Consider the following 13,455-nt stretch of genomic DNA (forward strand, 5'->3'; position numbering starts at 1 on the left):
GTACTTCTGGTGGTATGGAGAGAACGGCTGGACTATCCGCCGGTCGCCTCTGAGAGAGGAGAGTACAGGGAGGTTACCCGGACGCCTGAGGAAGCTCGGAGAGGATTGCTTAGTACTTCTGTTGGTATGGAGAGAACGGCTGGACTATCCGCTGGACGCCTTCCAGAGAGTAGAGTACAGAAGGCTCATCGGACGCCTTCCCACAATAATTGTCATAAATCACTTCTCGCGTATCACTTGAATATTGTGATAGGAGAGTACGAGAGCTATACCTGGGTCGCTCCTGGAATGGAAAGAACGGCTGGACTATCCGCCGGACGCCTTCCAGAGAGTAGAGTACAGGAGGCTCACCGGACGCCTTCCCACGGTAATTGTTATAAATCGTTTTATCCGTTTCGTTAATATTGTAACGGGAGAGTACGGCTGCTTAAAGCCGGACTCCCGAAAGCAAAAGCAACAGCTCGAACACTGCATTGATTTGTTCGAAATTATTTTATACCAAACATTTAACATGTATCGACGAAAGATAAAGAAACTTTTGTGTGTTTTTTCCCAGATACCAAAGAATATCCTTGCATTCCATAAAATCCTACTACAGTGTTATATTTTAGGTTTACTCTTAGTTTTGAGTCTTTAGGAATATAATTTAAAAATAGAAGCTAGATGGGCAATGGTTTTATTCGGTAAATATTATGAGTACTATATTTTGGGTTTATTCTTGGTTTTGAGTCTATAATAATTAGACTGCGGATTTTTACAAATATAATTAGAAAAATGCAAGCTAGATTATTCACTATATTTTGGGATTATTTATATATTTTTGTTTATTACGTGCATTCCGTGTATTTTTTTGCCTTCAAACTTTTCCTAAATAATTCACTTCTCCACAGGAACAATTCGAACGGAAACAACCGTATTCTTCGAATTATCTCGTCACATTCCAAGATCCTACATTAACCACAGCACAGTGCAATCTGTTAATTAAACGTTCGGATTGTTAGCGGGTAAAGCAATTGAAAGCCGCGCGTTAACACGCCGGATGGAATTATAATTACGCCTGTAGCCTTAAGATAATTCGAAGCACGGAGCTAAGATTTAAGCGGCAAACCAATCGACTAACAGTGGACACGCTGCTGTAGAATCAGTCAACAGTGCGTATCCTTAATGCATTTGGCTTATCGATTACGACTGTTACGTTCCATGAGAAACCCATGGCGTACCTTCCGCCCTAACAGGAAGTAAATACTGCTCGATTGAAACCTGCGAGCGTGTATGTACACCTACTTGGATAATTGTTGATTCATGTAACGAGTGATTAAGAATTAGTAACAGCTATCCTCGTTGATAGAAACTTCAATTCTCACTTTCCTATCCTAACAGGAAGTAAATACTGCTCGATTGAAACCTGCGAGCGTGTATGTACACCTACTTGGATAATTGTTGATTCATGTGACGAGTGATTAAGAATTAGTAACAGCTATCCTCGTTGATAGAAACTTCAATTCTCACTTTCCTACCTTCACACCTGTACACCTGTGTACTTCCATCCATTCGCCCAACACACATACCAGATTCTCGTAACTCCGAATCGATAAACTTTCTATGGAAATTTCTGGAATTCTGTAAAATTCACAGAACGACGGGACGAAATAATCCATCTTTCCCCGAATGTTCGAACAATTCTCGTTTCCCCAAAATCCACCCAGGTACCGCGCGTAATACGGACGAACAAATTCCACGTTGTTGAAATTCAGTGCTCCTGTGGGGGAAAAGAACACGAAGTAACCCTCTCGGAAAAAGGACATGCCTTTAGACACATAAGTGGCAATAGGCGGCAGGAACGAGGAAGGTGGAAAGGCGGTTAAGTGTATACGCGAGGGTTGTGCCCGCACGCCTCCCTCGTTTCTTCACATAAATTAGCATAACTCGGAATCGTGTTCGGCGAAACTACGTTCCATGCGCACCCTCGACTTTCTATAGGCTCTGTAATACTTTGTACACTCTCCTGTAACCTTACGGCCGCGATAGGAATTACGCGAAACAGGAGAAGGAAAGAAGGAACGAAAAAAAGAAAGAAACCAAGAAGAAGAGGTTAGAAATACGACGAATAACGGCGAAATCAGTTTTCTTCTCGTTTTTTCTCTTAATTTACAATCGATGATATTTTTATGCTGAGGCATATAGGCAGGTTTGCTCGTTAATTAAGTCGATGACTCTCCAATGAAGTTCGTTCCCGCGGTCATCGACTGTTACGTGTAATTTATGACGCGCGTTCCGTTGTTACACCGGCTTCGTTAAAATTAATTAATTACCTGCACGATATACCCCACTCACTCAGCTGGCGTTAATTGGCGCGGACCTTTGCGATTCTTAACGATAACGTTTAACCAATGGAGGAGTCATCCTTGAGCCGGGGAAGGATCAGGAGGAGCTTGAGCGACATCGAGCGAGCAGTTCAGACTTCCGTGAGTGCACTTTGCATATCTTTAACGACAGTCCTTGCGGAAATATCGTTTAAATTAATTCGCCGCGGTGAGGACAATGAAACGACGTTGATACGACCACTTGTACTTCGCGTTACGTTCCTTGCTCTTGCAGTGTGAGAAAATTCCAGGATATTTTCTTTTCGTTGGTCACATTTGCAATGTATAATTTACCTTCGCAATCTGAACATTATTCTTCCGAAGAAGTTAACGTTACGACGAACTACAAACGGTTAAAGACTGTGAAAATCGCACTATTTCACGACTTTAAGAAGATTCTCACATCTTTCGATGCCTTGTTTCTCCACCAACCGATTTCGATGAAATTTTCAGCGCGTGTATAATTGGCACAGATCTACAAAACGTATGTTTGAAATTTTCATTACAAGCTCAGATAAGAAAGTCGTAAACAGTGACGTTCACAATTTTCTCTGCGATTCCCACAATTTTTTCAAAAATTTTTGTACCCGTCATCTAGTATAGTAATCCTTCTAACTTCCCAAAAGACCTCAAGTCGTTAGGTCCAATTTGAGAAAAGTTATACTGTTCTAAATTGTGTCCGAATATTAAAGATACGTACACTGTACGTATAATTTTCCACGTTTACTCATCTGACAACATTCTACAACCCGTAACGTACACAGCTGATAATCCGTTTAATTAAATTCCTCTTATTCGTTTGTTCCGCACCGAACATTTTCTTTTCTTTAGTTTAAGATTTCAAGGCAGTTGTAAAACGGACCTGCAGGATCCCGCGGCCCATAGGATTAGCCGAGACGGTTAGAGACGCGGTAAAATCATAAACGAACGGCGTTTTCAAGACTCGTTCTTACGATCTCTTGCCCCGACTTCCTAATTATCAAGGTCCTTCTTTCACGTCCGATCTCCCTTTCTTCCGGAATTTCCCAAACCCCAGACACCTCATCCTTCTACCACCACTTTTACCCTCTCTCCATCTACTGAAGAAACACCCTACGACCAATAATCGATTTTCTATATTCTCCCATTTTTTCACCTCCAAAATTTAACTCGTTCGGTAACTTAGATGCATGTCCTCTTCCGAATTTCGAATCAGTCTTGTTCCGAACACCAACCAACGAACAACCAGCTATTCAATCAGTTCCGAGCACTGAACGATCAACCAAGTCTTTTATATATAGTTGGGGCCACGATATAGCGAGGTCGTAAATTAAACTCTCAAGAATCGGCATCGATTGATGTTGTGGCACTCAATGCCGTGTGTTGCAGTCTGTTTGAGGGTTCCAACAATAAACGAATGGTAGCATATGATTTGGTACTTCAAGTAGAAAATGGTATTTATTTTCTATATTCTCCTATTTTTTCACCTCCAAAATTTAACTCGTTCGGTAACTTAGATGCATGTCCTCTTCCGAATTTCGAATCTGTCTTGTTCCGAACACCAACCAACGAACAACCAGCTATTCAATCAGTTCCGAGCACTGAACGATCAACCAAGTCTTTTATACATAGTTGGGGCCACGATATAGCGAGGTCGTAAATTAAACTCTCAAGAATCGGCATCGATTGATGTTGCGGCACTCAAGGCCGTGTGTTGCAGTCTGTTTGAGGGTTCCAACAATAAACGAATGGTAGCATATGATTTGGTACTTCAAGTAGAAAATGGTATTTCATTTACAAATGGAAAATATGTTAATATTAAGCTACACAATCTTTTTGCACTTTCTATCTGTATATAACACGAGTAGATAAACTAAGATGCTAAAGACATCAATAAGACCTTTACCTGTAACCGTACTTCCAAAAGCGGCTTCCCCCAGAGGGAGAAACCCTAATTTGTCCTAGCTGCATGCAGTTTTCAGTAAATACATTGGAATCATTTGACTTTCGCTGGATACAAGAATTCTTCGTACGGTCCTGACAATGGTTTCAAGTACTTATCTGCTCGTATCTCTGTCAATTTTCGGGTCCAGGCAGCTAAAACATGTTTACTTTGGCGTCTGACCGATTTTACGACCTTGCTATATCGTGGCCCCGACTATACCATAACGTTCGAGATCTAAGTCTGCAACACAACGCAAACCGACGCGAGTACACGACATCGTCTATTACAGCGCGCGAAATGATTATTCTCCGCAATTTCGATCAAACAGAGGAGGAACGTTAATTATTCAACTTTGTTTAATAACGAGTAGAACAAACAAATTATTATTTCGAAAGGACCGTTATCGAAAATTGACTTTATTCTAGAGTACACCGGAGGAACAAACCCGTGCGCGGATAAATGGTGTACTCTCCTTAACCATAACTGCCCCCGGTAGCAAAACCCATTCCTCTCTCTCGTATTTCATCGCAGCTCTTTCAGAGACACGATCGCTTTACGTCGTTGCGGAATAGCCTAAGCAGTTGCCTAGGGTCCGCCAGTGGCACAATTCAAGGGAACGCAGTTTATCTTGCGCGATCGTAAAAGTGAACGCTCCTCGGCCGAGTGTATCTGCGTTAACGATCGTTAAACTTACTTAAGCCGGGAGATGCTGTAAACATCGGTGCTCGGCCGCGACTCGACGATAAAAACGGAAGATATCGGTCGTTAAGAATTAACGGCGCAGATCTCTGCCCGCTTGCAAATGCCGCGCGACGGAGTTTCGGGTATTCTTCGCGGTCACGATTGCCTGTTCCCGACGTTATAAATCTTTACGCACAATTCCTGCATCCCAGTCGGTTACTTTGATATATCTCGGGGAAATATTGGGGTATGTGAGTTTCGACTTCGTGCAGAAAATAGACTGAACCTTGGAGTTTCTTGGATTCGAATCATGGTTGTTTGATAGACTTGACCCTTTGTTACACACTATCGTGTATTTTGCTGCGATTTCAATGTTTCAGCGTAATGTCAGTTGTAAAATATTAAGGTTCAGTGTAATATTAATGCATTAAAAGATGGTTGATTGTCGTTCATTATTTATAATTTGTTATTGTATATCTGAAGGCAAAATTTCTTGTGTCAGACTCGATACAGGACCGCAAAGGGTTGAGCTTCGAGGAACGGTACGAGTGTACTTTTATACACACTGGGTGTCTCGTTTATAACGAACGTCTGAATTATTTTCGCTGGTATTGAGAAGGTACACTACCGGCCAAAAGTTTGGAATCACCGAGCATTGCAATTTACACAAAAATTTCCAGAAAAAAAGACAGCGACTTTGAAAATTCTTTATCGTTCGAATCAATTGATACGAGATAAATTGATAAAAGTAGAATTGAGATAAACTTCAAATCTATAAAAAAATTAGCAGCAGATTTAATATTGTTGAAAAGTGGGAGGTGATTCCAAACTTTTGGCCGGCAGTGTATATACACCTGATAATGATAGAAAAAATCCTCCTCCAGGCCACTGACATTACTTTTCATTTAAGACGAGTTCCACGACTTAAACATTATCCTAAGAAAAAATTTCAGTGCCTTTAAATTGAATTTTAACATGATCTTGAGAGGACTTTCCCGTCACCACCACATACTCGTCCTCAAATCGCACAACCATATCCTCCTTTCGTGAATTTACTCGTCATTACAAATGAGACACCCAGTACAAGGTGTTCCAGCAGTGTTGTACACCTCAAATACCCGGTCCTAATAACAGTAATAACAATAACGTCTTCATTACACATTCTACAAGTGCAAAGGCGAGGCTCGGCAAAAGCTGCTATTACGCCTAACCTATTATTTCCCGTAACGGTAGGAAACTATGAAACGCAACCGTAAAAAGCAGCACACTGTAACTGCATACACAGGAAGGGCAAAGTTGACGCCGAAACCCGAAAATCAACCTTCACGTACTTCCCTATCCAGCCTCGATATACACATTCCGGTAATTGCCAGACAAAACTTGCGTCGCATTGCCATTGCATATCTCCATTGCAACGCAATGTTCGTTACTCCGCGGGAACAATGCGCGAAACGCGAACCGTGGAAACAATATTCCTGTTCTCGATCGAGCGTAACGAAGGAACTTCTGCGAATTTTCAAACGTTCGTCTGAACAAAGCTGTGTGTTCACATTATACCGTATACGTGTGTGTGTAGAAACGTTCACCAGTTGGCCACCGTTGGATTCCAAGTTATACGACTGTGCAAATAATTCCGCGTAAACGCTCGAATAAATTCGCTCGAGCATTCCTTCCTTCCTTCCTTCCATCGCGTATCGTATCGATTCCCATACCACGGCGTTGCGTTTCAATTTCATCACCGTCCACTCGGCATTTTCGCGACGTCTCCAGACGGACGATCGAATTTTGGAAACGGGATAAATGGACAAACAGATACGTCGACTTTCCACCCGGTCTTCTTCCATTCGATTCCGTTCGACACGGGTGTAGACGTTGCCTACAACGATAACAGGGGGTGGTATTGGGTAAAACAGGCGCGTCCCTAGCTCGTCAGGAAATCATGCGGGGCTTCTACGCACGACTGACCGCATGTGACACGTTAAGAGGATTCGATTCGGCTCCTGTCTTCCTTGCGGTCGCGCAACCAGGCTACGTACCCCTTTTCTCGCACTGTCGTCGGACAAGCTGGTTGACTTGTCCAGTTTAGGATTAGGAAATTTCATTTGAATACGCGCGTAATTGAGTTAGCTCGAGAGGTGACGTGATTGGTGAGGTTTGTAGGCTTTCCGAGCATTGTCTCTTCTCGGGTATCAATGATTGATCAGGTTATAGGAATTATTAACCCTTTCACACTTACGACTAGACTGCGGATTTTTATGCAAATTTATAGTTTTGAGGGTATAGCAAAGAAAGTAGAACTTTGGTAAAAAATTATTTCACGTAGCAGGTAGTATGAGAAGCACTATAATTTGGGTATTTTGTACATTTTTTCATATTACGTGCATTGTGTGCAATTTTGAAAAATCCGCAGTCTACTTATGACTGTTACACATGCACAATTAATCTTACAAAAAGTGCAAGTTTTTTAAATTATTTTTTTCACTCTTCATATTGCGTTATCGTTTCTATTCTATGGCAAACATGTGAGTCACACCTTTATAGATAAATGGGAAACTTATTTCTACAAGGGAAAATAAATAAAATTGATCGTTTCTGGCACATCAAGTTGAGAAAAATTGTGAGCTTTAAGAGGTTAATAGAGTGATAATTAGCCCTCTGACTACGGCAGACTTTGAGACGCACCAGCCGTACCATAGGAAACTAGTCGCGACGGACATCGAGAACGGTGAAACTTTTCGTTAGGCGTGCATTTCTGAGAAAGTATATTCAAATAATCAAAACACTGAATTCTATTTATTTCTTTGTATTCTGCGTTCAATTGTTAGTGTACATACTAAAAATTTAACATTGACATTAAGCTTTTTTCACAATATATCTAATAATCTAGTAAAGTGTGGTACAATTCGAAACATGGATAAATACATAATAACAAAAAATAACTGCAAAATATAAATAAGCATATTTAAATAATATATGACTAACGGAATATGTAATTGCTGAATTAGCATTCACTTACGTCTGACTGAAATAAGATCTGCCGGAATTATGATCGATCAAATTTTCCGGGCGCCTTTCGTGTCAGTGGACCAAACTTGGTTAAGCGCCTATGGGCGCCTACAGTACCATAAGAGCAATATTTTTAAGCACCTTTAGGCGCCAACAGTAGTCAAAGGGTTAGGTAACTGTATTCCGTTGGAAGGAAGCTGCAATATATTCAATTAGTTAGCTTCCTTTCTGAATTTTTCCCAATTAACTTGATCGAATCTACTTTGAAACGTCGCGAACGACTCTCGTATGGTAAAACTACTCCGGAATTAAAAAGCCTCCCTCTCGCTCTGTGCGATCGTCGCCAGAACAAACAGGCGAACGTTTTGCTCTCGCAGATTTACCGGCACGAATGTAACGTGAAATTTCGCCTGGCGTATTTTGACGATTCGTTCGCTCCCTGGCAATTCCCATTCGAGATTAACGTTTCATTAAAGCTCATTGCTCGCGGCGCATACGGGACATTATTTCCGTGACAGGGAACGTTTTCGGACGCATTCTTCGGCTGCCTCGAATCGAGAATGAAAACTCGGCTACACGTCAATCGGGCATCACCGAGATGCATCGGTTCGATTCCGGGGATTCATCGATAGGACGCGTTGCGTAGCCCCTTTAATCTGCTCCGATAGAACCAATAGTAAAAATCGTATCGAATCGCGATACTTTGGTTCCAGTCCCACGACCAGTAGCGTATTAACGATTATCGATCGTTCTCCCCTCTGGTCCACAACCACGGCCTCTCGTTCCACCGATGGCTTTCGATCAAACGTAAAAAAGAGAACTTATTTTTTCCCGCGGTTTCATCAATTTTTTTTCCTACGACGATCCAGACACCGGATCAGCACGCGTACGGAATCACGGTGAAAACGAGACACGGGATACTATTTTCACGAACGGTCCACGCGAAACAATCGATTTCCGTTCGTTTCTCCACCTACGAAAGAGATTCAGCTACCTATACGTCGGTACAAATGATTCGAGGAGGTAGAGGTACTCGTTAGAATCCCAGGTGGCGAGCTCTTTGATCGAAGCGGCAGAAAATTCCATTTAATGGCGGCGCCAAAGATTGCCAGACAAAACTTGCGTCGCATTGCCATTGCATATCTCCATTGCAACGCAATGTTCGTTACTCCGCGGGAACAATGCGCGAAACGCGAACCGTGGAAACAATATTCCTGTTCTCGATCGAGCGTAACGAAGGAACTTCTGCGAATTTTCAAACGTTCGTCTGAACAAAGCTGTGTGTTCACATTATACCGTATACGTGTGTGTGTAGAAACGTTCACCAGTTGGCCACCGTTGGATTCCAAGTTATACGACTGTGCAAATAATTCCGCGTAAACGCTCGAATAAATTCGCTCGAGCATTCCTTCCTTCCTTCCTTCCATCGCGTATCGTATCGATTCCCATACCACGGCGTTGCGTTTCAATTTCATCACCGTCCACTCGGCATTTTCGCGACGTCTCCACAATTTTGGAAACGGGATAAATGGACAAACAGATACGTCGACTTTCCACCCGGTCTTCTTCCATTCGATTCCGTTCGACACGGGTGTAGACGTTGCCGGTAATACGATAACAGGGGGTGGTATTGGGTAAAACAGGCGCGTCCCTAGCTCGTCAGGAAATCATGCGGGGCTTCTACGCACGACTGACCGCATGTGACACGTTAAGAGGATTCGATTCGGCTCCTGTCTTCCTTGCGGTCGCGCAACCAGGCTACGTACCCCTTTTCTCGCACTGTCGTCGGACAAGCTGGTTGACTTGTCCAGTTTAGGATTAGGAAATTTCATTTGAATACGCGCGTAATTGAGTTAGCTCGAGAGGTGACGTGATTGGTGAGGTTTGTAGGCTTTCCGAGCATTGTCTCTTCTCGGGTATCAATGATTGATCAGGTTATAGGAATTATTAACCCTTTCACACTTACGACTAGACTGCGGATTTTTATGCAAATTTATAGTTTTGAGGGTATAGCAAAGAAAGTAGAACTTTGGTAAAAAATTATTTCACGTAGCAGGTAGTATGAGAAGCACTATAATTTGGGTATTTTGTACATTTTTTCATATTACGTGCATTGTGTGCAATTTTGAAAAATCCGCAGTCTACTTATGACTGTTACACATGCACAATTAATCTTACAAAAAGTGCAAGTTTTTTAAATTATTTTTTTCACTCTTCATATTGCGTTATCGTTTCTATTCTATGGCAAACATGTGAGTCACACCTTTATAGATAAATGGGAAACTTATTTCTACAAGGGAAAATAAATAAAATTGATCGTTTCTGGCACATCAAGTTGAGAAAAATTGTGAGCTTTAAGAGGTTAATAGAGTGATAATTAGCCCTCTGACTACGGCAGACTTTGAGACGCACCAGCCGTACCATAGGAAACTAGTCGCGACGGACATCGAGAACGGTGAAACTTTTCGTTAGGCGTGCATTTCTGAGAAAGTATATTCAAATAATCAAAACACTGAATTCTATTTATTTCTTTGTATTCTGCGTTCAATTGTTAGTGTACATACTAAAAATTTAACATTGACATTAAGCTTTTTTCACAATATATCTAATAATCTAGTAAAGTGTGGTACAATTCGAAACATGGATAAATACATAATAACAAAAAATAACTGCAAAATATAAATAAGCATATTTAAATAATATATGACTAACGGAATATGTAATTGCTGAATTAGCATTCACTTACGTCTGAAATAAGATCTGCCGGAATTACAATCGATAAAATTTTCCGGGCGCCTATAGGCGCCTTTCGTGTCAATGGACCAAACTTGGTTAAGCGCCTATAGGCGCCTACAGTAGTCAAAGGGTTAAGGAAGTTATCTGCACGAAATTTTTATTATTCAGCGAGCCGTCTAAATCTATCTCCACTTCTACTCGATCAAATCGATACTTATTACTGAACTCACCGAAACAAGCAGAGCTGCAGCTCGGAGAAAAAAGTGTCTCGAGTCGTCGTTCCATCTGGCTTCGAAAATAGACCTGCGACATAAAGAAGTAATACATTAAGTGCACTCTGTTGTTTCCATAGACGAGAAACATTCCAATATTAGCGATCTCCTAATTGAATTACCATCAATCTTCTCGAAATCCGTCTCGGTAAAACCGATAAAATCGTCTTCTACCCGTTTGAAGATTCCAAGTGTTTCGCGAATTCTCCAACCCTAATTTATCTTCTCGAATACACAGCTACCCCGATAATCCTGCGTAAACGGTTAATCCGATCTCGCTGTTTTACGACCGGACATCGAATCGCCTTTGTCTAACGCCGATAACGCGCCTAGTGTCTCCTCCTATTAACGCAAATCTTCCGCGTGGAAATTCCATTTTCCGCGCGTATGCAAAGAAGCAGCGCGCGGAGTGGCGCGCGCGACATTCGTATTTCACCGTTTCACGCTGCACGTGCCTCCGCCGCGCGATTTTATATTTCACTTTTAAAAGGCAGTTTTATTCGCACGACCGCGACGGGAATCCCGGCGAGTAATTCCTCGCGCTCGTTTCACCAATTCCTCGTCAATTTTAATAGCCTCCACCGGGGAAATGGAGACACTTTACGATCGTCGGCCGAATGCGCGCTGTTTGCCGCTGTCGTCCGCGAAACCAATGACCCTGATTGTTTTAAACGCTCGAAAGGAACTGTACATATAATGGTGATGAAAATAAAAGAGTACCGATGAACAGTTGCCGGCGGTAAAACCTGAACGAATGTTCGTTTTTATATTTTTGTATACGTTCCAGTGTTTCTTTCTTTCTTTCAAATTGTTCAAGATACAACAGAGGCGGTTTTTGTTCAGAGTCTTATGGAGGTTGAAAAGAGAATTATTGGGAGAAATTCGTTTGAAGAGAAACAGGGAAGTGTTTGTTAGAAGAGTGATAGATCTAATAAATCGTTCGTTTTCAGGTATCTGCAGAAGATTATTCTGAAAATTGATATTTTTATTTGAAAGAACGTCGCTAAAATTAAAATTAAAATAATGTTATTTAACGAGAACAATGTTACAATGCAATATAGAGCTGTTTTAACCCTTTTTTAAATAGCAACCTGTAAAATGGAATAACTTTTTAAAAATTGGGCCAAACGACTTGAGTTTTTTTCAGAAGTTAGAAAGATTAGTTTACTAGATGACGTGTAAAAACATTTTTGAAAAAACTGCAATTAGTCGGAATCGTGAAGAAAATAGCGGAGGCCGTTTTTACAACTTTTTTATCTGAACTCGTAATGAAAATTTAAAAAATACGTTTTGTAGATCCATGTCAATTATACACACGCTGAAAATTTCATCGAAATCGGTTAAAGATTGTGAAAATCGCACTATTTCACGACTATCGGCCTAGAACTGTAATAAATCTGCAGATTCTTACATCTTTCGATGCCTATCGCTCCGTCCACCGATTTCGATGAAATTTCACATCATCTAGTAAACTAATGTTTCTAACTTCTCAAAAACACTCAAGTCGTTTGGCCCAATTTTAAAAAAGTTATTCCATTTTATAAGGTGTATGAATACTTTTTTCGGTCACTACACATAAACAATATTTTACTAAACTCTCTCAAATCCCAAAAATTCTCAATTAAATTTAACAGAAAAAGAATTCTTTTCAATACTAAATAGTTAAATAATTAATAACTTTCTACTACAAAAAATTTCAAACCGGTTTCCTGAAAAATTTACCTTTCCTATGATTAATAATGCTTTGACACTCGAATACATAGCTTTTACTTCTCCCTATTCGATCTCATCATACAGCACAATATTAACATAAATTAATATTTTTCTAACGAACGAAAAGTATGGAATTTTGGTCTCCTTCTCCTCAATACACTTATTCATCGAGCAACGTTTATCATCACAGTACTCTTCTCTCTTTTAATCTCGCTGCGGAAAACATTCTCAACCAGTTTCTCGCGAAAAGGAGCAACTCTAATCTGAATCATAGCTGGTATTGTCCTGCCGGTGTAGAAATCACCCTTCGTTCCCTCAAGTTCTCGTTGTAAACGAAAGAACGAAGGACCGAGACGAGGAAGATCGCGTAAAGTCGCGCGAGATACGATCCAGGGACATAGTGTTACTTCTTATTTCAGGATTTATTGGCGGGAGGTACGTGTCGCGTTTCCAAACTACTCTACGGCCGCGCGCCTTAAACGCTTACCTCTTGATTGAATGCCAGGAGCGACAGAGGTCGTAAAGAAGGTTTAGAGGCAAAACAGTAATGCCTGTTTCCTTGGCGAGCATCGACAGCGCTCCTAGGCACACGCTGCTCCACACGTAAGCCGTCTGCTGCCTAGAACAGGAAACGAGAAAAATTTCCTTTAATGCATTTACGGCGGGATCTTGTCGTTACATCGCTGACCGAAAGCTTCCGGCCGTTTGTCAATTTACAGGAATATCTGATACCGATTTTTTGGAGACTTGGAACTAACCC

General features: G+C 41.2%; 1 protein-coding gene across 1 annotated transcript in view; it reads right to left on the reverse strand.

The window, feature by feature from the left end:
* The window catches only part of LOC108578720 (transmembrane and TPR repeat-containing protein 1-like), a 175,595-nt gene that overhangs the window by 120,061 nt on the left and 42,079 nt on the right, over nt 1-13,455 (reverse strand). Inside the window, exons 4-5 of the mRNA XM_017942098.1 lie at nt 13,183-13,314; nt 10,941-11,013 (exon numbers count right to left, since the gene is read on the reverse strand). Coding sequence (XP_017797587.1) covers nt 10,941-11,013; nt 13,183-13,314 — 205 coding nt within the window. The remainder of the gene's footprint in view (nt 1-10,940; nt 11,014-13,182; nt 13,315-13,455) is intronic.

This window comes from Habropoda laboriosa, unplaced genomic scaffold, assembly GCF_001263275.1.
Source record: "Habropoda laboriosa isolate 0110345459 unplaced genomic scaffold, ASM126327v1 scaffold28, whole genome shotgun sequence".
Taxonomy (NCBI): Eukaryota; Metazoa; Arthropoda; class Insecta; order Hymenoptera; family Apidae; genus Habropoda; species Habropoda laboriosa.